The 26,609-nt window shown below is 49.4% G+C and overlaps 1 protein-coding gene across 1 annotated transcript in view; it reads left to right on the top strand.

The window, feature by feature from the left end:
• The window catches only part of DHX57 (DExH-box helicase 57), a 295,697-nt gene that overhangs the window by 206,167 nt on the left and 62,921 nt on the right, over positions 1 to 26,609 (top strand). Inside the window, exon 21 of the mRNA XM_082251986.1 lies at positions 4,822 to 4,896. Within this exon, the coding sequence (XP_082108112.1) occupies positions 4,822 to 4,896 (75 nt within the window). The remainder of the gene's footprint in view (positions 1 to 4,821; positions 4,897 to 26,609) is intronic.

Genomic DNA, 26,609 nt, shown 5'->3' on the forward strand with positions numbered 1-26,609 from the left:
CTTCACGGATATGCTTCCCTTGCATCCTACCCCCTCAGTCATGATGCCCTTTAATGGCAACAAATTCCTGTGTTCTCTGTCAAACGTAAAAGTCTCTACTCAACCTTAAAAGAGTAGCACCCTCTAGTGGGTGCTAGATTTGAGGCCTCAGCTAAACCCCAGTAGTGGGCTGGCAGGGGACTAAGTTCACCTCATATACAGATACAGGCCATGCCAGCAGGGCAGTCAGGGGAAAGATGGAGATGCAGTGTTGAGGAGGCTGTCTGTAGCCCTGAGGGGTGCCCCCTAGTCTGGAAGGGGATTGACCTGCCTTGGGCCAGGGCTCAATTGCTGGAGAGATCCTGCTAAAGACACAAGGGAGGAATCTTTCCTGGAGGCATGGGAGCAAGAAAAGGACCGAGTGAGTAGTTCAATACTGGTGGGGACCTATAAAGGGGGAGGGAGACTGCCACATGTTGCCAGTCTCCTTTGAAGACAGTGGTGGGCTTAAGTCTTCAGTCCTTTCCCTGAGAGATCTCCTGACAGTCAGCCGGGTGGGCTGGTGAAGAGTCACCTGGGTGGGCTGGTGAAGAGTCAGCCGGGTGGGCTGGTGTCAAGAGGCAGCTGCAGCCAGGTGGACTGGCAGGGCCTGAAGAGGTGGTCCTGGGATCCGTGAGCAAAAAGGAAGCAGAAGTAAAAGTTACAGGTGTCTTGATACCTGATGAACAACGCGATGTAGAGTTGTGGGCACCCTGTACCATCTAGCTCCAGCTATAACTATTATTATAGCATCCATCTATTTAACTTTTCTTCTACCTCACTACCAGAAGTTTGTCTCTGGCTTGTGACATAAACTCCTAGCTGCGCACTTCTGGCTGCCATTTTCCACCAAGGATGTAAGCTGATAGTTTGCTGTCTCACCTGTTGCCTGATATCTCAAAGATACATCCACAGTAACTCGATTAACACTGGGTTATTGTGATTTCTTCATACCAGACACGCCATCCACTGGCTTATTACTTTTAAAGGTTGTATTGTTCCTTTTCTCAGTACTCCCCGTATGTGTTTGTTTCCCCCTCCTCATGCGGTCTGTAGGTTCCCTGGTATTTGCCTACCTCTGTCATCAAACCTCTTAATTTATATGATTGCTCTACAATTAGGCACATTACAACTTCCAGGTTGGATACCCCTCTTTGCTGGGGACATATAAATCTCTCCCCCCACACTCTTTAAACTATCATGTGAGGTAGTGCTTACGTAGTGTGATAAGGACCCCATCCCAGCACGTGTTCCCATTCCTGCAGCTTCTTTTGTTGAGGAATCTACACACACCTAACAATTTCTTTGCCTTCCCTTTTTCAAGAGGTTTCTCTTCCTCATCACCTGTTGTGACTCTGTGTTCCTCTGGGACCTTCCTCAGGGACTCTTATCCTCCCCTTGTCTTCATGGAGGTTACTCCCTTGAAATGTCTTCTTTGAGAATAAAGCCACCTTCTCTTTGTTGCCCTGGAAGCCGTAGTTCTACCTTGGCTATCCCTGCTTCTCCGGGGGAGCCCCCTGCTTTTTCTTACACTATACTAGGGCAAAGTATTCTTGAAGCCAGTCCTTGCTTCCCTGTGGCATTTTATCTCTTTATTTTCAGGGAATATAATTCTCCCTCCCCACGTTCTGCCTTGAAAGCATTGAAAACTAACTACAATTCACCTTATAAGTAGGGACATGGCTTTTGTGCATGGCTGCTTGCCATGTCTTCCCTTGGGAACTTAGGCTTTCTCCCTCTTATTCCCCCTGCTGGGTGGTTTATTTGCCCTCAGGGAAGACCCTCATTTCCTACCTACCTGAGCCAATTTTATCAACGATTTCAGGGTTGTTGGGATTTTTACAGCATCTATCATTTTTTTTTCTCACAAGTTGCAGGGTCATCTCCTGTGTCTCTGCTCACATTTTCAAAACCATTTTTTGACAGATGCTAGTTTTTTTAAACCTTTCTTCAGCTGCAAGGTGCTTCTGCTGTCAACTGCCTGGTCAGGTGTATTGATCGTTCTTATTTTTTCCTGTGGGCACTGTGACGGTACTAACCATCACTATGAGTGAAAGACAGATAAATAATGGTTTGGATTGCTTCAATATTTGTCAGCAAAATCTTCATATAGAAATATGAAGATTTATTACCACCTTACACAGTGTATTTCATGCTTGGCTGTGACAGAGACACAAAGACTGTCATTCGCAGACTTCCCTATTGTTTGGGTATTGGAAGGGAATGTGTATTGTGTTAAAGTTTACCTGTCTGTTCCATTGTTAAATGTTAATGACCTCACATTGTTCTGTCCAGATGGCTAGATAATTTGTTTAGTTCCTGTATACACTTTTATCTGCATATGCTACTATAATCAGCAAAGGGGAGGGATTGTGTACACTGTATGAGAGTGTAAAACCCTGTTCCTATTGGATTGTGAATGTCACGTCCAGTCTTCAACAAGGTCCACCTGGGCGGTAACCTTGTGGTTGAAAACTGTATATAAGTCTGTTTCTTGTTCAATAAACGGGTTCTAGAGTTACTTTACCCTCAATCTAGAGTACTGTCTCTTATTGGGGGAATACGCTACAAGGGATTGCTATGGTCTTCCATACTCCCTTAGATAATCACTAAGCTCTTGTAAGAGCTTGTGTAAGAGCTTGTTCTGCTGCACTCTCTGGGGAAAGAGAGGTTCACCCACGGAAACCTGGAGCCTTGTCGTAGGTCCAGGGTGGGTAGGAGACGGCGAGACCCTAACCAAGCTGTGGCGGTTCGTGGGGTGTGAAGTGGTTACGGTGTCTGGTGGAGTGCTTGGAGCCCTCAGGAAGCACTAGGAGCATCTGTCAACGGAGGTACCCAGTCAGGGGTGTCCTGTTCCGTTACAGGCACGTTGATGCTGTTTAATACAAAAAAAAGTGTAGCGCTACCTCAATTTTTCCAATATGTGTAAACAGTGGTGGAAATGTCCTGATTATAAGTAACTTTTTTACTGATGCATGAATAATGGTGGAAACGTCCTATACAGAATATATACCACTCCTGATTTCATTGATATATTTAACCACAATACATGAAAAGTAAATAAAATAAATTCTTATACCATACACCCTATGATTGTTCATTAATACTGAAAAATGGCATGCAATAACAATGCAATATCGATAACATTACTCAAATATTTCAACAACCTATAGTGCATTTAGTAAATAGTGGTGGAAACCTCTTAACCACTTTAGCCCCAGAAGATTTTACCCCCTTCCTGACCAGGGCCTATTTTGCGATTCGGCACTGCGTGACTTTAACGGACAATTGTATGGTCGTGCGACGCTGTACCTAAATAAATTTGACATCCTTTTTTTTTCCCACAAACGGAGCTTTCTTTTGGTGGTATTTGATCACCTGTGCGATTTTTTGATCATGCGCTATAAACAAAAAAAGAGCGTCAATTTTGCAAAAATAACAATATTTTCACATATTTTTATATGAAATTCAACCCAAAAAAATGTAAAAATCTAAATTTTTTAACATTTTAGGCCAATTTGTTTTATGCTACATATATGTTTGGTAAAAAAAAAAATCGCAAAAAGCGTATTTTGATTGGTTTGCGCAAAAGTTATTGCGTTTACTAACTAAGGGAAAGATTTTTGTCTTTTTTTTTTTTAACGAGTAATGGGCGGCGATCTGCGTTCTTTTCTTTTTGCGGGACTGCAGCGGACAGATCGGACCCTTGACTGACATTTTTGACACTTGGGGTTACCAGTGACATTACTACAGTAATCAGTGCTATACATATGCACTGTTACTGTAAAAATGACACTGGCAGTGAAGGGGTTAACTTTTTTGAGAGGGAGGGGTTAAGTGTGTCCCTAGGGGCGTGATTCTTACTGTGATTGGATGTGGCTTGAGGTGTAAGAACAGAGATCAACGGTCCTACATAGCAGAACCGTATGATCTCCATTCTTACACAGGGGAGAATGACAGGCGGCTGTGTTTACATTAGCCGCCTGCCTTTCTCCCGCTGTAACAGACAATCGCGAGTGCCTGGCGGACATCAGGTCCGCCGGGCACATGCGTGGAGGGGTCCGTGAGCGAGTGGGAGCGCTCTCGCTCCCTAGACCCTCACAGGCTAGCGACGTAGACCTACGTCGCTTTGCCTGTGAGGGGCTGACTGCCGACGTAAATCGTCGTTAGGCAGTCGGCAAGTGGTTAAATAAAATTAATAAAGTCCAGTGCACCAATAAGTTCGTAACAATCCACTTATGGTATTCTGAGTTTTGAGCACAATGCCAATCTCTCAGCAGTTGCACCATATGATTTCTGTCACCAGCAGGATCAAGCGCTCACCTACATATTTTATATAGAAAACCGGTCACTGCATGCCTTCCCCACCTGGGGTAGTTGTATGTATGTCTAATAACTAAAGTCTCATCTGGTGTGGTCTCTATCCCCACATGCTGAAAAGTAACCTTATATCTGTCAAACGTCATAGTTCCATATATCTGTCAAATGACACAGTTCCATCCATCATGAATGTCTATGGTCAGCTTTAGTTTGAAAATTGGTAACGGTTTTATAGATCAGCAAATTACCGTTTTCAAGCAGGGTTGAATTGAGCAGACACCCCTAAGTAATGGAGTATGCGCATGTCAATCAAATTAGGAAGAAGAATTATAGGCTTTTTATTTTTATATTTCAAGGTTATTAGGATTCTACCCACCGTTTGATGTACCACAAAAGACGATTATTAGATAAAAAAATTTACTTGCTTTTTTTTTTTTATACTTGCAATTTACTTTTGTTTGTGGATATTTTATTTTTGCACAGGCAAACACAAATGCAGAGAATATAAAGCTGATGTCAGCAATGTTATGTGCGGCATTGTATCCCAATGTGGTACAGGTGAGTTCTTCATTAAAATATAAAATGTCCATGATTGTATTGTGTGTCCGACTAGCATCTGCTTACTTTTTTCTCTTTTCTCCAAAGTACAATTGCTTCTCTATTGTGTAAAAAAGCATAGCAATGCTGTGAATACCGTTTGATTTTTTTGATTCTCATGCTTTTTTCTTTTCTTAAACGAAAGGTAAAAGAACGCTTTAAAAAATAAGAGCGCATAACCCAGTCTTCTATATTTGAATATATCAATCTGACTAAAATAGCCCAGGTGAGAATCTTGATCCATTTTTAAAGTGGTTCTAAGGTCAAAATCTTTTTACCTTAAAGCGGAACTTTACCCATTACAACCTGATAAAAAATAATGTTCTTTAGCAGGGAACATACTGTACATTCCACATAAATAATTATGCTTCCAAAGTTAGCATGCACTGTAAATTGCCTCCAGCATTGCTCCTGTTTCTTCTTGCTGGATGCTGCCATTTTACTGAAGCCCAGAGCCCCTGAACAACAGTAAATCTTAAAGCGGAACTAAACCCATCAATTTAATGGTTTCAAAAAAGTTACATTACTGGAATGCTGGGATTACCAATTTGTCATAATTGCTTGTGTCCTCAACCAAACTGTCAAACCATCAAATGGCTGGTGTCATAACTGATCACATGTGCAGCACTATGGCAGTTACAGATCAAATAACTGATCACATGTGCAGCACTATGGCAGTTACAGATCAAATAGCTTCCTTAGCTGTAAAGTATATGAGGATTTAATTCTGCTTTAAAGCTGTCAGCAGATTGGCCTCTACATACTTGGCAGTGCCAAAAAATGGATAATAAATTAGCATGGGCAGAGCACGGTGAGACAGTGTATTGCTGGATTTTAAACAGTATAGGCACTTATTTTTAATGTTTTACATAGCTATACCTGCAAAAGGGCCATGCTGAAGTGATCTAGTAGGTCTTCAGTTTCTGAAAAAAGTTTCACCTAAATGCATTCCCTACATTACATGTAAAGAGTATCCCACAGCCCCCCCAACCCCCTCACCCCTCTACACACATACTGGAATTCTTTTCTCGATCAGTGTTGTGCCTGTCTGCAGTGGCACTCTCCCCACTTCTCTTCTCACTGGACACAGAGACTGCAGTGGATGCTGTTAATCAAATCCTGTGAGGAGAGAAAAGTGGCAGGGCCAAGCTTCATTGTGTGTGTTTATGGATGCACACAGCCCAGCTTGGCTTGGCAGCGCGCCCACACAAGTATCCCAATAGCAGCTGACTTGCTGTAGGGGCAATCACAGAAGTAAAGGAACAGAAAGCGCCGATGGGGGACCCCAGAACAGGAGGTAAGGCACTGCTCTGTGGAATACTGTTGCACAGAGCAGGTAAGTATAACTATTACTTTTTTATTTTAGAAAAAAATTGCCTTTCTCTTTCGTTCATTAATGGACACAGCGCCAGAATCTTCTTGACCATTGGGTTATGCTCCCCCCACAGGAGTAGGAAACTAGGCAGGAAAAAAACTTTACCAACACCTATGGGGCAGTCCTAGGTGATATAATCCCCCCTCCCTGCTCAAGGCACTCAGTTTTTATTTCTGCCTAGTCAGGAGTAAGGACCTAGTTCCTTGTTGGGATCTCTGGTCCTAGCATTTGTTTTCTTTTTTAAACTAAATTTATTTTCCTCTGTCATTATTTTTTGTTCATATGAGAACTACAGTCCACTTCTTGACTGGATGACGGACTGGATAGTCTAGATCCTTACGGTCTCCCAAGCCCAGCCTGTGAGAGCGTGCAGGCCTCAAATCCACACTAGGTCGGCCGCGACATAGGCCCACTGGACACGGGCTGGCCTGTGAGTTGAGCGTCTTACGAGGGCGACCTGGTTCAGGTCTGAGTCACAGCGTGCCTCCAGGCCCGCAGCACCCCCATTCCGATGGTGCGGTGGTCTGCCTGGATCAGTGCCCACCCAGTTCCATGGTAATTAGCGACCCCTCCCCTTTTTCCCTGATAGCCTTTTGAGGTGGACGTGGGCCCCTCCATGGGATGTTCAGACCCCCAGGTTCCTCTCCTTCCCACACAGCATCCCCCCCATATGTAGGGGTCCCCTGTGGACCACCCCCCATCTACTCACACCTAGCTACCCCCCCATGGGCCATTTTGTTGTGGTGGCTGCCTGTATTTATCGGCGGCCATGTTTGTGTAGTCAGGGCGTCATTTTCTTGTGGTTTCCCATTGAATAGAGTGGCGGCCATGTTTTTTGAGCCTTATGGGCGGTGATTGCGGCGGTGGACCTCTAGTGCTGACTCCTGGACTTCCTCTTTCTCTCTGATCGACGCATGGTGTGTAGCATCTGGTGCTCTGCTCTGTGCCTGACCGGAGTGGTGAGTTCTTGAGGGTACCTTGTGGCTCTCCCTCTCTCTGCTATACCAGTGGCTGGTTGTGCTGGGACCTGTGCTGCCGCTAGCGCGGCGGCGAGTCATTTAGCAGTGTTTTTTCTTTTGTGCCTGTGTGGTTAACCATGGAGTCCCTGGAGCAAATTTCACCACCTGATCCCCCTCTCAGAGACAACAGGCCTTTCTGGGTCCCAGTCCACCCTGTCTGCAATGGCGGCAGCCCTGGAGTCCTTAGTGTCTAAGGTTGATATGGTCCTGCATAAACAGACGAGCAAATAGCGTCCACTGCCGTCACCTGCCGCCTCAGATCCTGAGTCTGATCTGCCGCCGTGGGCACAAATTGCCCTACTGGGTCTGCGTCCACGCACCCTGAGTGCTCAGATAGTGAGGACGATTCCTCTTCTAATACAGCCACGCATGAATAAGGGCTGGTGAATGGATTGATTGTATCAGTGTGGGAAACAATGGAAGATGCAGCTACGTCGGAGGCGCCGGTCACCTTTTTCGGTTCCCTGAAAATCCTCAAAAGCCGCAAAGGATTTTCCTTTTCCCACCTATTTTGACAAAATTGTCATGAGTCAGTGGGGTTGCCTTAAACGCAATGTGGCGGTACCTAAGCGTTTTGCTAGAAGAGTCCCTGTTAAAGTGGACAGTCCCACCTGTGGTGGATTCTCAGGTTTCCAGGCTAAATAAATCCACTCTAATTCTGGTAGAGGAGTCTCCGGCTTTTAAAGTCCCTTTTAATAGGAGAGCAGAGACCTTGGTCCGACACGTTTACTATGGCTGGTTCAGTCTTTAGGCCGGTGTTCACCTCCCCCATCCCACCCCTTATGTTTAACACTGCTTTGGGATGTCCCAATGGTCAAGAAGATTCTGGAGCTGTGTCCGTCAATGAACGAAAGAGAAAATTGGATTTTTGTCTTACCGTAAAATTCTTTTCTCTGAATTTCAGTGACACAGCACACGCCCCTCTATTGAGTTGGGTTATATTTCTTCTGACACTGCTTGCAACAAAACTGAGTGCCTGTAGCCAGGAGGGGGAGTATATCCCCTGGGACTGCCCCATAGGACTGCCCCGAAAGTTTTTTTTTTTTCCTGCCTAGTGTCCTACTCCTGTAGGGAGCAGCATAACCCAATGGTCAAGAAGATTCTGGAGCTGTGTCCATCAAAACACATCAGAGAAAAGGATTTTACGGTAAGGCAAACATCCAATTTTTTAACCATATTAAATTACACCGAATTAGGGAGTCCTCTCTTTCCTTTTCTTTACAGAACATTTTTAAAATGTGTTTCTTTCGCACCTATTTGAGGTTGTGGTGGTGGGGAGAGGGGGTTTCACATCTAAAACCTCTTTAAGATCACGGTTTGGATAACATATTTAATACAACTAAAAAGGGTAAGAGAATATCTAGTGAGTGATTACTAAACTGTTTCTTGCATTTAATCTGGTAAAACTTCTAGAGAATTTTATTTTTAGTAGCATAAAATCCCCTCTAGGTGTGAGGTCATAGACTCAGTAGACAAACATTTTGAGAGTTTCAGCATCTCAGACTTGTATGACTACTTATTTAGGAATAAAATGTTGGTATGTGCTATAAGAGTAGATCATCATTTCTTAATTCCTCTTGAAACTTGTAAGATTCAAGGCATTGAGAAGGCTGGAGACCAAAAGCTATTAGGAATGCCCATATATGTCTAACCGCTACATTCCCTGTTACACAGTTAGCTATAACCTTAAGATTAGCGCAAGGTTGAATAAAGACAACAGTCCATCTAGTTCAACCTGTGTCAGTTTGTGTCCGTGCATGTAATTATGTCACTACCATTTCCCATATTTTTGTATATTGTGCTTGCTAAGATGTCCAACTAAAAATATCAACACTCCTAGCTGACACCACCAACTGTGAAAGGGAGTTCCACATGCTTTTGTGGAATGCATAAAATTATATATGTAAAATCATATAAAATGCCTTGTGCTTCTGCTTCACTAGTGGTATATGGTCCTAACACCTACCCACAAGTGCATAGGCATATATATCCGTTACATTTCTAACCCAATTCATATAAATCCCACTATATATTTCATATGTGCTTATACAAAAATAATAATTCAAACTATCAAAGTGAATACTCGATGAGTGTGACAACTATCGTATATTGGTCACTCCAAATCTTTAGTGAATAGACCAAAAGTGAAAAAGTCCAGATGAAAAACCAGAAAAAAATCCAAAGAACAATGACGTGTCAACACAATAGTGAAAAACATGTATAGTCCATAAAGCCTTCTTATTGTGGATTCATGCTTCCTGTAAATAAATTTAGTGCTCCACCATGTGCAAATGTATATATGCAATGCACTCACCAGAGCATACCTCCCAACATTTGAACTTCGGAATGAGAAACACTGAAAGAGGGAAAAGCAAAAATATGGGTGTGTCCAATCGCTTAGCAGTGGGAGGGACTTAAGAGATGTGGTTAAACAAAACCCAGGTTACCTTGTACACATAAAATATGCTTTGATTGCTTTGTCTGAGCTTACCTTAACCAGTTCTGGACCATAAGGATTTGCCCCCTTAACGACCAGACCATTTTTTGCGATTCGGCACTGCGTTACTTTTTTTTTTTTTTTTTTAAATCTTTTTATTATTTCAAACAGAGAAATACAACAACACACAAACAATAGGTGCAAAAAGGTTCACATATCAGTCTTGCAACACATGGCCATAGTTAAGGCAAGCAGATAGAAACAAAAAGGGGGAAAAGTGAGCCCGCGCAGGGGCATAATCATTTTGGCATCAAGAAATACAGCATCAAGCGGTGTACATAATAAGACAAGTAGTACATTCCGGGCCGCCTCCCGGCCAGCCCCCAGACAGCGGTTAAGGAACCCCTGAGCCGCTCCCACCCAGACAGGTGGCAAGCAGCGGTATGGAGGAGTCTGCCAACCACTTGCCCTAAGAAGCATGACAGGGTTTGGGCCATCTCCTGTGAAAGTACGTGTCCTTGTACAGCGGTATCACCGAGTCCACCAGTGCCCTCCACCGCTGAAGCGGGGGAGGGGACCGCTGTCTCCAATAAAGCACTATGTTTTTCCTGGCTAAAAAAAGAAGACGACCCATGAGGGTGCGGTCCGCCACCCAAGGGAATAGATCATCTAGGAGGCCCAATAGGGCTGTTTTGGGCGAGGGGTCTATTGAAACCTGCAACACTCCGTTTGCAGCCGCATAGACCCGCGACCAGTAATCAGACAGATCCGGGCAGGTCCAGAAAATGTGGATGAAGTCCCCAGGCGTGTGGCCGCACCGCCAACACTCCGGGGAGTGGGACTCATGCATTTTATGTAGGCGATGAGGAGTGAGGTACGCCCGGTGGGCGATCTTATACTGCACCATACGGTCCCTTAGAGAGACCAGGATCTTAAAGGGGGAGTCCCACACCTGCTGCCAGTCCTCCGCGTCCATGTCCGGGACATCCCGAGTCCACCGATCTCGGAGACCCGAGAGCTCCGGAGAGAACACGCGAAGGAGATGGGCGTGCAGGACCGAGGCGGCGCGGGCGGAGCAATCAAACCAAAGAACCCGCTCCAGATCCGACTGCACCACCCCCACCCCCCCCTGCAGGAACTGAGCCCTGAAAGCATGGGACAACTGGAGATATCGGAATAGGTGGGACGGGGGCACCCCATGAGAATCGCAAAGTTGATCAAACGTAGGGAGGGAGAGGTCCGAGGACAGATCAGAAATCACCTTTATGCCAAATTTGGTCCAGGCCGCTGGGTCGGGGAGGGAGTACAAATGGGGCAGATTAGGGTTGATCCACAGTGGTGCTTTGGGGGAGACCGCTGCGTTCGGGTAAGCCTCCAGCGCCAGGCCCTGACGCCAGGCCCTGATCGTCGTTCGCATGGACGAAGTCAAAGGATACGAAGCCTTAGGGACCCGGAACAGCAGATGCGACAGCGCTTCCATTGACCCCAACACCGCCGCCTCCATCACCACTGCGGAGTTGGAGGCATCAGGAGACAGCCACCATACCGCGGAAACCAACTGGGAGGCCAAAAAATATTTATGGCAGTCCGGGAAGGCTAGGCCCCCCTGGGACTGAGGTCTCATCAGTGTTGAAAACTTGTAAGGGGGGGGGCGAGAGCCCCACAAAAAGGAGGAGAAGAGTTTATTCAAATTGGTGAAGAAGGTTTTGGGGATCCATTGGGGCGAGTGGCGAAAGAGGTAGGTCAATTTAGGGAGGATCTTCATTTTTACCAGATTCACTCTGCCCAATAAGGAGAGGGGAAGGTTCTCCCATGCCTTCAGCCTGGCCCGAACATCTTTCATCACCGGGTCTAGATTAAGGGATATAAATTCTGTGGGATCCTTAGACACCCGCACCCCCAAATACAGGAAGCTGTCGACCCACTGTAGCGAGAGATCCGACGGGGCAGTGCTCCTGGCCGCCCCGTCGATCGCAAGCAATTGGGACTTGGACCAATTCACCCTCAGGCCCGTCACCCTGGAGAAACCGTCCAGGATGTCCAGAGCCCCCCGGAGGGAGGGACCCGCATCCTGCAGAAACAACAGGAGGTCGTCCGCGTACAGTGCCACCCTCTCCTCCAACACGCCACCCGAAGCCCCCGAACCTCCGGCGAGGTCCGGAGCGCCTTGGCCAAGGGCTCCATGGTGATGGCGAAAAGGGCCGGAGAAAGAGGACAGCCCTGCCGCGTGCCTCTGGACAACAGGAACGATGGGGATAGTCTGCCCCCCAACCGAATGGCTGCCCTTGGAGACTTATATATTGTTTGCAACCACCGTATAAACAGGGGGAACCCCATTCTTCTGAGGACCTCCCACAGGAAGAGCCATTCCACCGAATCAAAAGCCTTCTCTATATCTAAGGAGGCGACCACCCTCGTACCGGAGTTCAAATGTTGAGTTTGCAAATTAGTAAAAAGCCTACGCAAATTGACGTCCGTGGATCTGTTGGCCATAAACCCCGTCTGATCCTGGTCGATCACGGAGGGGAGGATGGGGCGGAGTCTGGAGGCAAGGATTTTGGTGAGAACCTTGAGGTCATTATTAAGTAGGGCTATCGGGCGGTAGGAAGCACACAGTTTGGGGTCTTTCGGGGGTTTAGGGATCAGGATAATGTGGGCTTCTGCCATAGAGGGCGGCAGGGAGCCCATCTCCAGGCAGTCATTATATGGCGCCACTAAAAGGGGGGCCAGCACACCGGCGTGTGTTTTGTAAAATTCAATGGGTAGCCCATCCGGGCCAGGGGCCTTGCCTCCAGGGATAGAGCGTATCACAACCTCCACCGTGACCGGCCGAACCAAGTCGGAGCGCTCAGCATCCGACAACCAACCCAGGGCAACCGGATCCAGGAGCTGTTGCAGATCCTCCGGTCGGAGGTCAGCGGGCAAGGTAGTAGCATATAATCGGGAGTAGAAGTCCCCAAAGAGCCCCAAGATCCCCTCCGGTGAGGTGATCGCCTCCCCAGTAGGAGAAGTGAGCTCCGGAACCAGGGTGAGGGGGGCATCATGATGAGACATAACTGCCAACAGTTTCCCGTTCCGATCTCCGTGTTCAAAAAATCTTTGTTTAGATTGGTACATAGACAGCCTGGTGACCTCAGTCAGGTGTAGATGTAAGTCCCTCTTGCTAGCCTGCAGCTCCTCAAAGTTAGCGGCCGAGGGGTCCCGAACATAGCGGCCAGAAGCCGCCTCAGCCACCGCCTCCAAGTCAGACACCGCAGCCATCTGTTGAACTTGGACGGCTTTAATAGCCGAAATATAGTGGCCTCTAGTAACCGCCTTAAAAGCGTCCCACACCAGTCCGGGAGAGGACGTACCTGCATTAGTATTCCAATAGTCCCTGATCATAGATGGGGTCTGAGCCACAATCTCAGGCTGGTCCACCCACTGGGCACCAAGGCGCCACATGGCACTACTGCGATCACATCCCGAGCGGATGACGACCTGCAGGGGACTATGGTCCGACAAGCCACTGGGGAGATAGGAGACCTCCTCCACATCAGACAACATGTGTGGGTTGGCGAAGACATAGTCTATCCTGGAGGACGTTTTGTGGGTAGCAGAGAAGCAGGAGTAAACCTTCTCCTGGGGGTGTTTCCAGCGCCAAACCTCCTGTAGCCCGGCGGCCGAGGACCAATGAAGAAGGTCCCCGGAGAAAGCCTTGGGAGGCATGGGCCTATCAAGGTCCAGGGAGAGGATGGCGTTGAAGTCCCCCAGGAGAAGCAGCTTGGCAGGACAGTAATTGGAGACCCTCTCCAGGACGGTATACAGGACCTCGGCCTTGAACGGTGGGGGCACATAAATGCCCGCCACCACATACCTACCGGAGGGGTCGGTGTGTACCGCCTCCACAACACAGGGCAAAGACTTGTGAATCTGTATGGAAACACCCCTTGCATATGTAGAGTAGGAGGCGTGGAAGGACCTCTGCACCCACGGTTTTTTAAGAGACAGGAGCTTGCTGCCCACCAGGTGGGTTTCTTGCAAAATTAGTATGGAGGGGCTGTAACGCTGCACATACTGAAAGAGCAATGCCCGCTTAAATTTGGAATTGAGACCCCGTACGTTCCAGAATAGCACGGAAAAGGTAGGTGGTTTGTGATGCCATCCTGGAAGATTACAAGAATGAATACCCCAGAAGAATCACTCATAGGTACTTCCTCCTGGGGAGCAGCAAGACAGAGTAAACCCATGCACCTAACAAAAACACAAACAGACAAAGTAAACTCTCCTGGAGGGAGAGCACAACACCCCAAACACATAGTGTTTACCCTACTGTACCCCGGTACCCCCAAAAAACAAGGGGGGAGAGCCTAGGGACAGTTTGAACCCAAAACTGAGAAAAAAAAAAGAACGGTTAGGCACCGGCCGACAGACCGTCTGGGCCTACCGCTACAGTCTGTCCAAAAAGTAGTCCGCCCACCGCCAACAGGGCCAGCGGGTAGCACAGTTCAGGGAGCCTTTCAAAAAACAAAAAGAAGCAAAAATAAAACGGAGGGGGAAAAAAAGGGAAAAAAAAAACAGTACAGTCCACCCGAACTCCGTGGTGGGCAAAGGGGACATAAGGGCCAAAGGAGGATGTAGGGTAAGCATCTTCCGTGAGGAAGGAGGTTCAAGGGTTCAGGAGTCCTGAGAAACACATCCAGGGGAGGCAGAGTAGGAGCAAAAGGAGAGCAGGAGTGGGCATAAAAACAGGGCAGGAGTCAGTGCAGAAATCCACTTACAAAATCCAGGACATCATATAGCCGAAGGGGACACAGGGAGTCAGTAACAATCAGGCAGCAGCACCCAAGGTGTCGATCCAATCACTGGCATCTGGAGGGGTCTCAAAGAATCGCACCATGCCCTGATGGGCCACTCTCAGCCTACTGGGATACAACATACTGTACTTGATATTCCTCTCCCTCAGGCGACGTCTCACATCATTAAAGGATCTGCGGCGTCTCTGTACCTCAGCCGAGAAGTCTGGGAATAACATCACCCTGGTGTTCTCGTAGGGCAGCTCCTCTTGCTTCTTAGCCGCAGCAAGGATCATATCCCGGTCCCGGTAGTTCAACATCCGGACCAGGAACGGTCTGGGGGGGGGCCCCCGAGGGGTGCTTGCCAGTGGGCACCCGGTGTGCCCGCTCGACCACATAGGTAGCTGGAAGGTTATGCAGGTGTAGCAGGGATTTGAAGAAGCCCTCGGCAAAGGTTTCAGGGTGATCACCTTCCGCGCCCTCCGGCAAGCCCACCACACGGACGTTATTGAAGCGCTGCCTGTTCTCAGCATCGTCCACTTTGCTGGTGAGCGCGGCGACCAACGCCTGCAGGTCCGCTAGCTGGGCCGAATGGGATCCCTGACGGTCCTCCACCTCGCCTATCTGGTCTTCTGCCTCCGTCATCCTGCCCCTGATCTTGTCCAGATCGTGGCGTATCAGAGTGCATTCGGAGGCCACACTGTCGATGCGGAGCATGAGGGATGCTTTGCAGCCTTCAATGGCCGCGAGGATGGGCGCAGTGATCGCCGCCGCCTCCACCGCCACTTCCGCAGGCGCAGGAGAGCTCCGCTCTGGCGTCTGTGAGCCCGACGGCTGCGAGCCAGGGGAGGAAGACATCCCCGCCGAGGCCCCGGAGCAGCGGCCTGCCTGGATGCTGCTGGAGACTGGCAAGATGGCGCCGGGAGGACACGTGACCCGTCCTTTTCCCGGGCGCTGAGGCTTTGGGTCCTTGGGCAGCTTACCCTTCGGCTTGGTCGACATGGTAGCGGGACCAGGACAATCCAGGGGAGCAGGGCAAGCCGGCCAGCCAATTAGAGAGGACAGAATAGCCCTAAAACGAAAGGATTACCACGGATGACCACGGAGCTCTGCAGCTGCACGTCCGCTCAGACTCACATCCCGGCCACGCCCCCGGCACTGCGTTACTTTAATGGAAAATTGCGCGGTCGTGCGACGCTGTACCAAAATAAAATTGATGTCCTTTTTTTCCCACAAATAGACCTTTCTTTTGATGGTATTTGATCACCTCTGCGATTTTTATTTCTTGCGCTATAAACAAAACAAAGCGACAATTATGGGGAAAAAACAATATTTTTCACATTCTGCTATATAACATTCCCAAAAAAGAAGTTGAAATATCAAATTTTTCATCCTTTTAGTCCAATTTGTATTTTGCTGCATATTTTTGGTAAAAAAAAATCTCAAAAGGGGAATTTGGTTGGTTTGCGCAAAAGATTATCATGTCTACAAACTAGGGGAAAGATTTGTTATTTTTATTTATTTTTTACTAGTAATGACGGCAATCTGCGATTTTTTTTTAGTGGGACTTCGACATTGCAGCTGACAGATCGGACCCCTAACTGACATTTTTGACACTTTTGGTGGGGGACCAGTGACATTACTACAGTAATCAGGGCTAAAAATATGCACTGTTACTGTAATAATGACATTGGCAGGGAAGGGGTTAACTTAGTGGGTGATCAAGGGGTTAAATGTATGCCCTTATGTTTACTAACTGTGGGGGAGGGGCTTTTGAAATGACCACAGAGACCGGTGATCCTATGTAGAAGGATCACAGGTGCTCTCTGATCATTTAAGAAAGAAGAACAGTCAGCTGTGTTTACAACAGCTGCCCGTTCTTCTCTCTCAGCGGGCAGCACTCGCTGGTGGCCAGCGGGAATCACGGCCGTTGGCCCTGTGCATCGGCATTCCCGCTGCCTAGTGGGGGCGGGAGCGCACTGCCGGCGGCGCGCTCGCCCTCCAGCACCAGGTGCGCATCCGATGCACCCCTACGCCGGTTTGCGTAGGAGGGGCTGCCTGCCGCAGTATAACTGCAGCGGGCAGTCTGTAACTGGTTAAAGAAGAACTTCATTAAAATAGTGAGGGACTGCAAAGCAACCGGCAACTGTTGAGACAATGAAGACTTTGGTAAGAAGTATATAATGTACAGTATTGTGTATATAGTGCAGGGGTATGTAATGTACAGAATGCTGGGGACAGCAGCACATAATGCCCAGAATGCAGGAGACAGGAGTGTGTAATGCCCAGAATGCAGGAGACAGGAGTGTGTAATGTACAGAATGCAGGGGACAGGAGTGTGTAATGTACAGAATGCCGGGGGCGGCTCCATCCATTCCTTCCAATCCCATCCTGTTCCATCCACCACCCTGATCCAATCCAAGCCCCATCCATCCCCTGATCCCATCCCAACTCTATTTGTTCCCTGATCTCATCGCGGCTCCATCCGTCCCACAATCCCATCCTGGCTCCATCCATCCCAGATCCCATCCCGGCTCCATTCATACCCCGATCCTATCCTGGCTCAATCCTCCCCCCAGCCCCGATCCTATCCCGGGTCTATCTTTTCCCCCGATCCCATCCTGGCTCCATCCTCATCCCCCATCCCATCCTGGCTCCATCTACCCCCCCATACCATCCCGGCTCCGGCCTCCCCCCCCTGATCCCACCCCGGCTCCTTCCATCCCCCCATCCCATCCCGACTCTGTCCATCCCCTCTATCCCATCCTGGCTCTGTCCATTGCCCCAATCTCATCCTGGCTCTATCCTTTCCCCCTGATCCCATACCAGGTCCATCCACCCCCCACACCCATACCGGCCCCATCCACCCCCCACACCCATACCGGCCCCATCCACTCCCCACACCGGCTCCATCCATCCATCTTCCACACCCATCTTAGCTCCATCCTTCACCCTGATTCCATATCAGCACCATCTATCCCCCTGATCCCATACCAGCTCCGTCCATCCCAAACACCCACCCCACACCATCCACGCTCACTGCAGCTCCATCCATTCCAAGCACCCCCCACTCTCCTAGCTCCATCCCTCCCAAATGGCCACCCAGCTCCATCCATACCAAACACCCATCCCAGCTCCATCCACCCCCCCCCCCCTGCTCTATCCACCAACCATTGGGGGTGATGCAGGTAGGCTGTTGCTGCTATAAATAGTGTATGTGTGTGTGCATATATAGATATAGATATATATATATATATATATATATATATATATATATATATATATACAGTGTCTCGCAAAGGTGAGTACACCCCTCACATTTTTGTAAATATTTTATTATATCTTTTCATGTTACAGCACTGAAGAAATGACACTTTGCTACAATGTAGTGAGTGTACAGCTTGTATAACTGTGTCAATTTTCTGTCCCCTCAAAATAACTCAACACAGCATTAATGTCTAAACCACTTGCAACAAATGTTAGTACACCCATACGTGAAAATGTCCAAACTGGGCCCAATTAGCCATTTTCCCTCCCGGTGTCATGTGACTCATTAGTGTTACATGGTCTCATCTCGGGACACAGAGCAGGTAATAATGACTATATGGGTTATACACTACCTTTAGGTGAATGGACAATGGCAACCAATAGACAGGAAGTTGCTCTCATATAGGAAGAACCTCAGTTTCTCTTACGTCCTCTGACAGTCGCCGCCCACTCATACAGTCTTCACCAATGGGTATTGACTTTCCCCCCCCGTAGGAGTAGCTAGGCATAAGACTTGTTAAAAACAAAAGCATTTAACATAGACACACCCATGGGGGCTGTCCCACTGGTCAATACCCCCCTGCAGTAGCCATCCCAACTCAGTTTGTCTTCTGCCTAGCGTTAGGAGTAGATGGGGCTACAGTCTCAGCCTTCTAATCTTTTCTTATGATTTTTATTTGCAAGAATGTAATTTTTTCTTTGCTTTACTAGCTGTTTCTTTTGTCAGCTTTAGTTTAGTCGGATCTTCGGACGAAGATGGATTTTGCGGAGCTGGGAATTGGACTGGCCGCCCTGGCTCTCCAGGGCAGAGGGTCAGATGGATCCCCAGCCGCCATCGAGCGTTCAGCTATGGTTCGCCCTGGCACTAAGAACAACCCATCCCTGTTCGCAGCAGGGATGCAGCCTGTGAGGTGGCTACCTCACTGGACACATCTGCGGTTCAGTGCTGCAGTGTCCTGCGCTTTGGCTGACGGCATTCCCTGTCATCTGAGGACAGAGGCTTTCCGTTTAATAGAGGCACCCCACACCATCCGGGACAGGTAAGTACTTTCTGTGTGGGGCCTCTCTGGGGTGGCAGTCCTGTGTGCTGTGTGTCCCCTCATGTCTGTGCGTTTTGTGGGGCTCCCTGATGCGATCCCTGCGGGGGTCTTTTTTATTGCACTGCTGGCGCTGTGTGGGTTTGGGGGCCCCTCTCCTGTGTCACTTCGGTGTTTGGAGGTGCAGACTATGTGTGCGGCGGCCGCTGCGGGTAAAAACTTGCGGTCTGCCATTTTAGGTGTGGGCAGCATGTCTGGCTTCACTGTGGGCTTTTGCAACAGCTTGCTATGTAGTGGTTTTGGCGCCATCCGGTGCCATCTTGTGTGTGGCAGAACGATCGTTCCGAGCACATGTCGGCGGTCATCTTGCCGAAGCCTCCCATTACTTCCTATGGGCAGCCATTTTCCCTTAGCCTGCAGCATATAATTCAGCCCCTGGCAACCTCACTTCCTTTTCCTCTGGAGCAGCGATCGGTGTGGTAACACTCTCTGGGGCTCTGCAGACTGTCCTTTCCATATTTACTCTGTTTTATCCTTTCTGGCTCAGTTTTGTCCCTGTAGGGGGTCTGTGTGTGTACACAGTGTATATATAGCGGTGGGTTGAGGGGTCCGCAGCGCTCTTAAAGGGCCGCTACCTTTTTACATTGTGTTTTCTGCAATGGAATCTCAGGACAGCAAATTCCCCCCAGCCTTTCTGGGGGAACCCAGTTCTGCTGAACCCTCCCGTTCTACCTAATTTGGCCGCTGTGGTGGCGACTTTAGTGTCCAAAATGGAGGTGCTGATGGCTGAACGAGCTGCTAGAAAAAGGCCTAGGATATCTTTCGCTTCTGATTCAGATGGGGATATGGCTGCTGTGGGTGGCGTGCCCTTTTCAGGGTCTCGCTCTTCTCAGGACCCGCTGGGGTCTGAGGGGGAGGCAGAGGTGGAGGGGGTAGATGATTCTCCCCCGGGGTCGCCTGAAGAACGCGCAGCTATGGATGTGTTGATTTCTTCTGTTAAAGAAACACTACATTTGGAGGATGAGCCCAATCCTCCGGGCATTGTGTCCTCCTTTGGTACACATAGGTCCCGCAAGTTGGCGCAGGTGTTTCCCTGCCCCGCTGAGTTTCATCACACAGTGAATGAACAATGGCGCAGTTTGAAACACCCCATTCACAGTGCCTAAACGGTTTCAACTGCTCTACCCCTTTGCGCCTTCTACGGATTTGCGCTGGTGTGTGGCTCCCCAGGTGGATCACACTGTGGCCGTACTAAACAAGGCTACTTTGGTTCCCACTGAGGATACCCCGGTGTTCCGGTATCCTACGGACAGGAGGTTGGAGTCTCTGGCCCGCCATGCCTACATGGTGGTGGGTTCCATTCTCAAACCTATTTTCGCTTCTGTCATGGTGGCTCAGGCGGTGGCGGATTGGACTAAGGTGCTTAGACGCACTCTCGCGTCTGATTCTGCCCCACCTGCCACGCTGGACATGGTGGACCAAATTCATCATGGGGTCATGTATTTGTGTGATGCGGCCTTGAATGAGGCCCCTCTGGCTGCGCGCCTGTCTAGTGTCGCGGTGCTTAACCGTCGACTGATCTGGTTGAAGAGCTGGTCGGCTGACCAGACGTCACGGAAAACGGTGGCTGATTTTCCTTATGCAGGGTCTCGCCTTTTTGGCGAGGCCTTAGATACTTTGGTGAAAGGAGTCACTGGGGGCAAAAGCACTCTGCTGCCCCAGAATCCGAAGAACAAGCCTTTTCACGGTAAGCGGGGTCCCGCCTTTAGACCCAATCAGGGGTCCTTTCGTGCCTTCAAGACACAAAACAAGGGCAAACCCTTCAAGGGCCAAGGTGGCCAGAAAAAGCCCTGGGCGGGCAAGCAAAAGACCGGCCACGCCGGTGCGGCGGCTCAATCCGTCTCTGCCTGAAGGGACGCCCTCACCCGTTTCAAGGGTGGGGGGACATTTTCGCTGTTTCCTCCAACCTTGGCTGCTCCAAATTCCGGACAGGTGGGTTCAGGAAATCATTCGATCAGGATACAAGATCGAATTCCTTTCGCGGCCGGCGGACAGATTCTTTCCCTCAAATCTTCATTAGACCCCAGGGCGGTTACAGGACCTGCATAAAGCGGTGCAGGATCTCCTTGCCCAGGGGGTGATTGTCCCGATGCCTCATCGGGACAGGTTTCAGGGGTTTTACTCGAATCTGTTCACCGTGCCCAGAAAGGAGGGCAAGGTACATCCGATCCTGGACTTGAAAGCTCTAAACCTGTTCGTGCGGGTTTGAAAGTTCCGTATGGAATCCCTCCGCTTGGTGGTGGCCTCCCTGAGTGCAGGGGAATTCCTGGCCTCTATCGACCTAAAGGATGCGTACCTGCACATCCCCATTTTCAAGGGTCATCAGCGGTACCTCCGGTTCGCCATAGCGGAGGACCACTATCAGTTCGTAGCGTTGCTTTTCGGTCTCGCTTCGGCTCCAAGGGTCTTTACCAAAGTGCTGGCGCCTGTTTTGGGCCTGTTGAGGGCACAGGACATTGCAGTCTTGGGATATCTGGACAATATCCTGTTAAGATCGCGTGCCAGTCAGAGCCTGTTGCACGATCTGTCGACTACGGTACAGACGCTCCAGGAGTTCGGTTGGATCATCAACGTTCAGAAGTCGACTTTGTCTCCTTCGGTTCGTCTTCCCTATTTGGGAATGGTTCTGGACTCTGCTCAACCGAAGGTATTTCTGCCGGAGGACAAGCTCCGAACCCTTCAGAACGAGATCCGGTCCCTCAGGGACAACGAATCCTCGTCACTCAGGACCTGTATGCGGTGCCTGGGGTTGATGGTATCCGCCTTCGAGGCAATACCATTTGCTCGGTTTCACACGCGGTCTCTCCAAGCGGAGATCCTGGCCAGGTGGGACAGGCTACCTCAGTCCTTGAATTTGAGTGTCTCGTTGAGTCGCCAGACCAGAATGGATCTTCTGTGGTGGCTTCAGTCCCCGGCTGTGTCGGAAGGAAAATCCTTCCGTCCGTTACTGTGGACAGTGATTACCACAGATGCCAGCCTGTCGGGCTGGGGTGGAGTCCTGGGAAACCTGTCTGCCCAGGGCACTTGGTCGGAGGAGGAATCTTCCCTTCCAATCAACATCTTGGAATTGAGAGCGATCAAACTGTGTCTCTTTCAGTGGTCGGGTCGACTTCGGGGCCGTCCTGTACGGGTACAGACGGACAATGCTACCGCAGTAGCTTACATCAACCACCAAGGGGGCACCAGGAGTGCCCGGGCGGCCCGGGAGGTGTCCAACATTCTGTCTTGGGCCGAGACTCATGTCCCGGCGATTTCAGCAGTTCACATTCCGGGTGTGGAGAATTGGCAGGCAGATTATCTGAGCCGCCAGACCCTGGATCAGGGGGAATGGTCCCTACACCCGGAGGTCTTCCAAATGCTGTGTGCAAAGTGGGGATCCCCGGACGTGGATCTGTTCGCATCTCAGCTAAACCACAAGGTGGAAAGGTTCGTGGCAAGAACGTGTGATCCTCTACCGGACGCCTCAGGTGAGCTGGTGGCCCCCTGGCATCAGTATCGTCTGATGTATGCCTTTCCTCCGTTTCAGTTGTTATCCAGGTTCCTTCGCAGGTTGGCCTCGGAACCGAACTGGGTGATTTTGGTGGCACCGGACTGACCACGCCGGTCCTGGTACGCGGACATCGTTCACCTGGCAGTCGCACCTCCTTGGCGGCTGCCAATGCGAGAAGATCTACTGTCTCAGGGACCGATCTTCCATCCTGCTTTTACAGTCACTGGCTTTAACGGCCTGGCTGTTGAAAGCCAGGTCCTGAGAGACAGGGGTCTCTCCCCAGAGGTCATTCCTACCTTAATCAAGGCTAGAAAAGCCTCGTCTGGTAAAATTTATTACCGTACCTGGAAAGCTTATTTTGCCTGGTGTGAGTCCAGGGGGTTTTCTCCTCGCTCATACTCGGTGACGAGAGTGTTGGCTTTCCTCCAGTCTGGTGTGGACCAGCGCCTGGCGCTGGCCAGGTATCTGCACTGGCTGTTCTTTTTCAATGCCCTGTGGCGTCTCATTCCTTAATTCGCACCTTTATTCAAGGTGTGCGACATTTGGCCCCTCCCCGAAGGGCACCTTTACCTCCATGGGACTTGAACTTGGTTCTGTCCGTGTTACAGCGTTCTCCCTTTGAAAACATCTGGGAGATATCGTTGCCTCTGCTGTCTAAGAAGGTTGCCTTTCTAGTGGCGATCGCTTCGGCTCGCAGGGTGTCGGAGTTGGCGGCGTTGTCTTGCCGCTCCCCTTACCTAGTGGTTCATAAGGATAAGGTGGTCTTGTGACCTAATCCATCCTTTCTCCCAAAAGTGGTGTCTGATTTTCACCTAAATGAGGACATTGTGTTGCCTTCGCTCTGTGCGAAGCCTAAACATCCCCAAGGAGGTTGCGTTGCATTCTTTGGATGTTGTCAGGGCGATCAGGGTTTACCTGTCATCCACTGAATCATTTCGAAAATCGGATTCCCTCTTTGTCCTTCCTGAGGGACCTCGGAAGGGCATGGCTGCGTCTGCAGCGACCATTGCCAAATGGATCAGACAGACGATTGTCCAGGCCTATGCTTTGAAGGAACGGGTTCCACCCTTCCCTGTTAGGGCGCACTCTACCAGATCGATGAATACGTCTTGGGCCTACCGGCATCAGGCTTCGGTGGCCCAGGTGTGCAAGGCTGCGACTTGGTCGTTGGTGCACACCTTTTCCAAATTCTATAAGGTTGATGTTCTGTCATCAGCTGATGCCTCCTTTGGCCGCAAAGTTCTCTGTGCGGCAGTGCCATAGGGGACCCTTGTTTTTTTGTGGGTCCCTGGTTGTTGGGGTTGTTTATCCCCTGGGTTATTTGCTTTCCTGGGCGGTTGCTCCTGTTGAGCTTTTTCTGTTGCCCAGAAGGTTCTCTTACTGTGCGTGTAAGGTTCCTTTCTCTGATGTGGGTACTGCATTGCCTTTTATACGGTTGCGTCTCCCACCCCTCATGTCTACACTGCTTTGGGACATCCCATTGGTGAAGACTGTATGAGTGGGCGGCGACTGTCGGAGGATGTAAGAGAAAACTGAATTTTTGTAAAATCTTACCGTAAAATTCCTTTCTCTGAGTCCTTCGACAGTCGCCGCCCCCGCCCTTCTTTTGGGGTTTTCTTGTACACTTACTGCTATGCTACCAAACTGAGTTGGGATGGCTACTGCAGGGGGGTATTGACCAGTGGGACTGCCCCCATGGGTGTGTCTATGTTAAATGCTTTTGTTTTTAACAAGTCTTATGCCTAGCTACTCCTGCGGAGAGGAAGTCAATACCCATTGGTGAAGACTGTATGAGTGGGCGGCAACTGTCGGAGGACTCAGAGAAATGAATTTTACGGTAAGATTTTACAAAAATTCAGTTTTTCACCAGTGTCTTGAAGGTGGTGGTCATGGCTATTAAAGCTCTTTAAAATTTCAAAAATGTCCCAGTAGTTGAGCGTTATATCGGATCCATTCAAATGGTTAAGAGATAAAAGAGTGGTACCCGAGCCTCGAGTAGAGAAGATGGAAGGTTTTGCCTGTAATGTGACCCATTTGGGCAATGGGCCTTAGTAATAAAACCCTGGTTTTTATTATCCCTAGGAGTTTTGGAACTTTTGGAACACAGAGCAGGTGGATTAGACTATCTGGGCATGTGAGTGACCGCGGGACAGGTTAGGAGAACAGTAGTTCTGTGATCACTGTATAGAGCTGGATCATAGTATGAATGGGTCTTACTTTACTAATAAGCAATGCCTTCCAGAAAGAGAAGTGGGGGGGGGGGGAGGGGGCACAGCAGTGAAGGGGCCCTAGTGTCCCCACATCAGGATTAAACAGTCCTAGTCTGATTTCCGCTGTACTCTCCTCCCCTCCCCTGATAGACTTGAAGCTACTGGCCAGTCTGAGCTATTGTGCTTTTCAGGTGTGATTTGCTATCTCTAATGCCTCTGTATTATGTTGCTAAGGACGATTTGGCATTTGCCTTGGCTGGCCTAGAAGTTAAAATAGCCGGCATGATTGCTTCTGTTTTACAGGGTGGGAAAAAGCAGGGTAGATCCCCCTCTCCTGTACCCGGGCCCAGCAATGATACAGCAGGGCTTCCGTGCTCTCGAAATCTTGCAGGGGCCTCTGGTTTACAGCCAGATTGGGCAGAAGACATTGAGGAAGTAGCTATGGGTAACTTGGAGGGGGAGCAGGCTGAAGATGGTGTCTCTTCCTAAAATTCTGATGCTGAAGTACCGTTTTTGGCTTCTCACTGTCAGAGGTAACTAATCCAGTCCCTTACTGAAATGGTGCAGACTTGGTTTAAATTACCTCCCCTGGAGGTGTCAGAGGCCTCTTTTCCTCTCTGGCATCTTTGCGTTCTCAGCAGAGTTCCAAAGCTTTTCCCTTACACCCTCTACTAGAACAGTTGGTGTATGAGGATTGGGATCACCCTGGGGGGGCGTGGTCGCCGCGTAGCTGCATGGACGCTTGAGCTCGCAGCTCCGACAGCCCTGAGAGAACATCCATCATCATCGGTGCCCTGACACAGCGTATCGATCCGCCACTTACATCTGCCGATCCCGCATCGCTTCCTGACTTCGCTGCCATGGCCAGAAAGAAGAAGGAAGGCGGCCAGCCGCGACAATTACAGCACTTTTTCATGGTCCAGGACAAGCATAGAGGACAAGATGGCGCCGGCGGTAACTCCCCGGCCTCCTCTAGCGGGACATCCGGCTCACCACAAGGCTCCTCCCCTCCTGTCTCCCAGATGGCTGGACAACCCCGCTCTCCATCCACATCAACTCCGCTGTCCGGGAGCCCAGCGAAAAGCAGGCCCAGACTGTCTGAAGACACAGCGCCAGCAGAGGTAAGCCAGGGAGACTCCTCATCCCTGAACTCCACCAAGGAGCTTACTGTTAACTTTGACACATTCCCTGCCAGTGATCGCCCGGTCTCCGAGGCCAAATTGAAGGACATGATGATGTCCCTACGTGCATCCATGCACGCGGACCTAATGGAATGTGTGGGATCACCCTGACAGGTTGTTTATGCCTCCAAAGAGATTTTCTTTGCTATATCCAATGGAGGAGAAATTCAAAAGGAAATGGGGTATTCCCATGTCTGTTGACGTTGCTAATTCTTCTGTGAATAAGAATTTAACCTGTCCGATGGACAATCCCCAAGTTTTTAGGAACCCAGCAGATAGAAAGCTGGAGTCCTTACTTAAAGCTTCCTTTTCTGTTGCTGGCTCTGCTGTTTAACCAGCTGTGGCAGCTATAGGGATCTGTTAGTTCTTAAGACCATATTAAAAAAAACTGACTAAAAGTTCTATCCAAGAGGAATCTGTGGAAGAATTGGCAGAAATTCCTCACACTTTCTTTTTTGCGATTGACGCCCTCAAAGATTCTATCCCACAGATTTCCCGGGTAGCCCTTCTCTGTGTCCATATGCGCAGAGTTCTGTGGCTTAAAAATTTGTCAGCAGAATTACCTTGTAAAAAAACTGCTGACATTCTTTCCCTTCCATGGGGAACATCTCTTTGGTGGAAGATCTGGATAAATACATCCAAAAGATCTCTGGGGGGAAAAGTGCCCTGTTGCCGGTAAAAAGGAGGAATAAAATCCCATCCTTTAAGGCTCCTAGTGTTACTGTTCCCTCTAACGTATCAGGATCTAAACAGTTTTGACAGTTTCAGCCACCAGGTTTCAGGAAACTTCAGGGTCAAGATCAGAAAAGACCCTGGGTCTGAA

Source organism: Pelophylax lessonae (assembly GCF_965119305.1).
Source record: "Pelophylax lessonae genome assembly, chromosome: 3".
NCBI classification, from domain to species: Eukaryota; Metazoa; Chordata; class Amphibia; order Anura; family Ranidae; genus Pelophylax; species Pelophylax lessonae.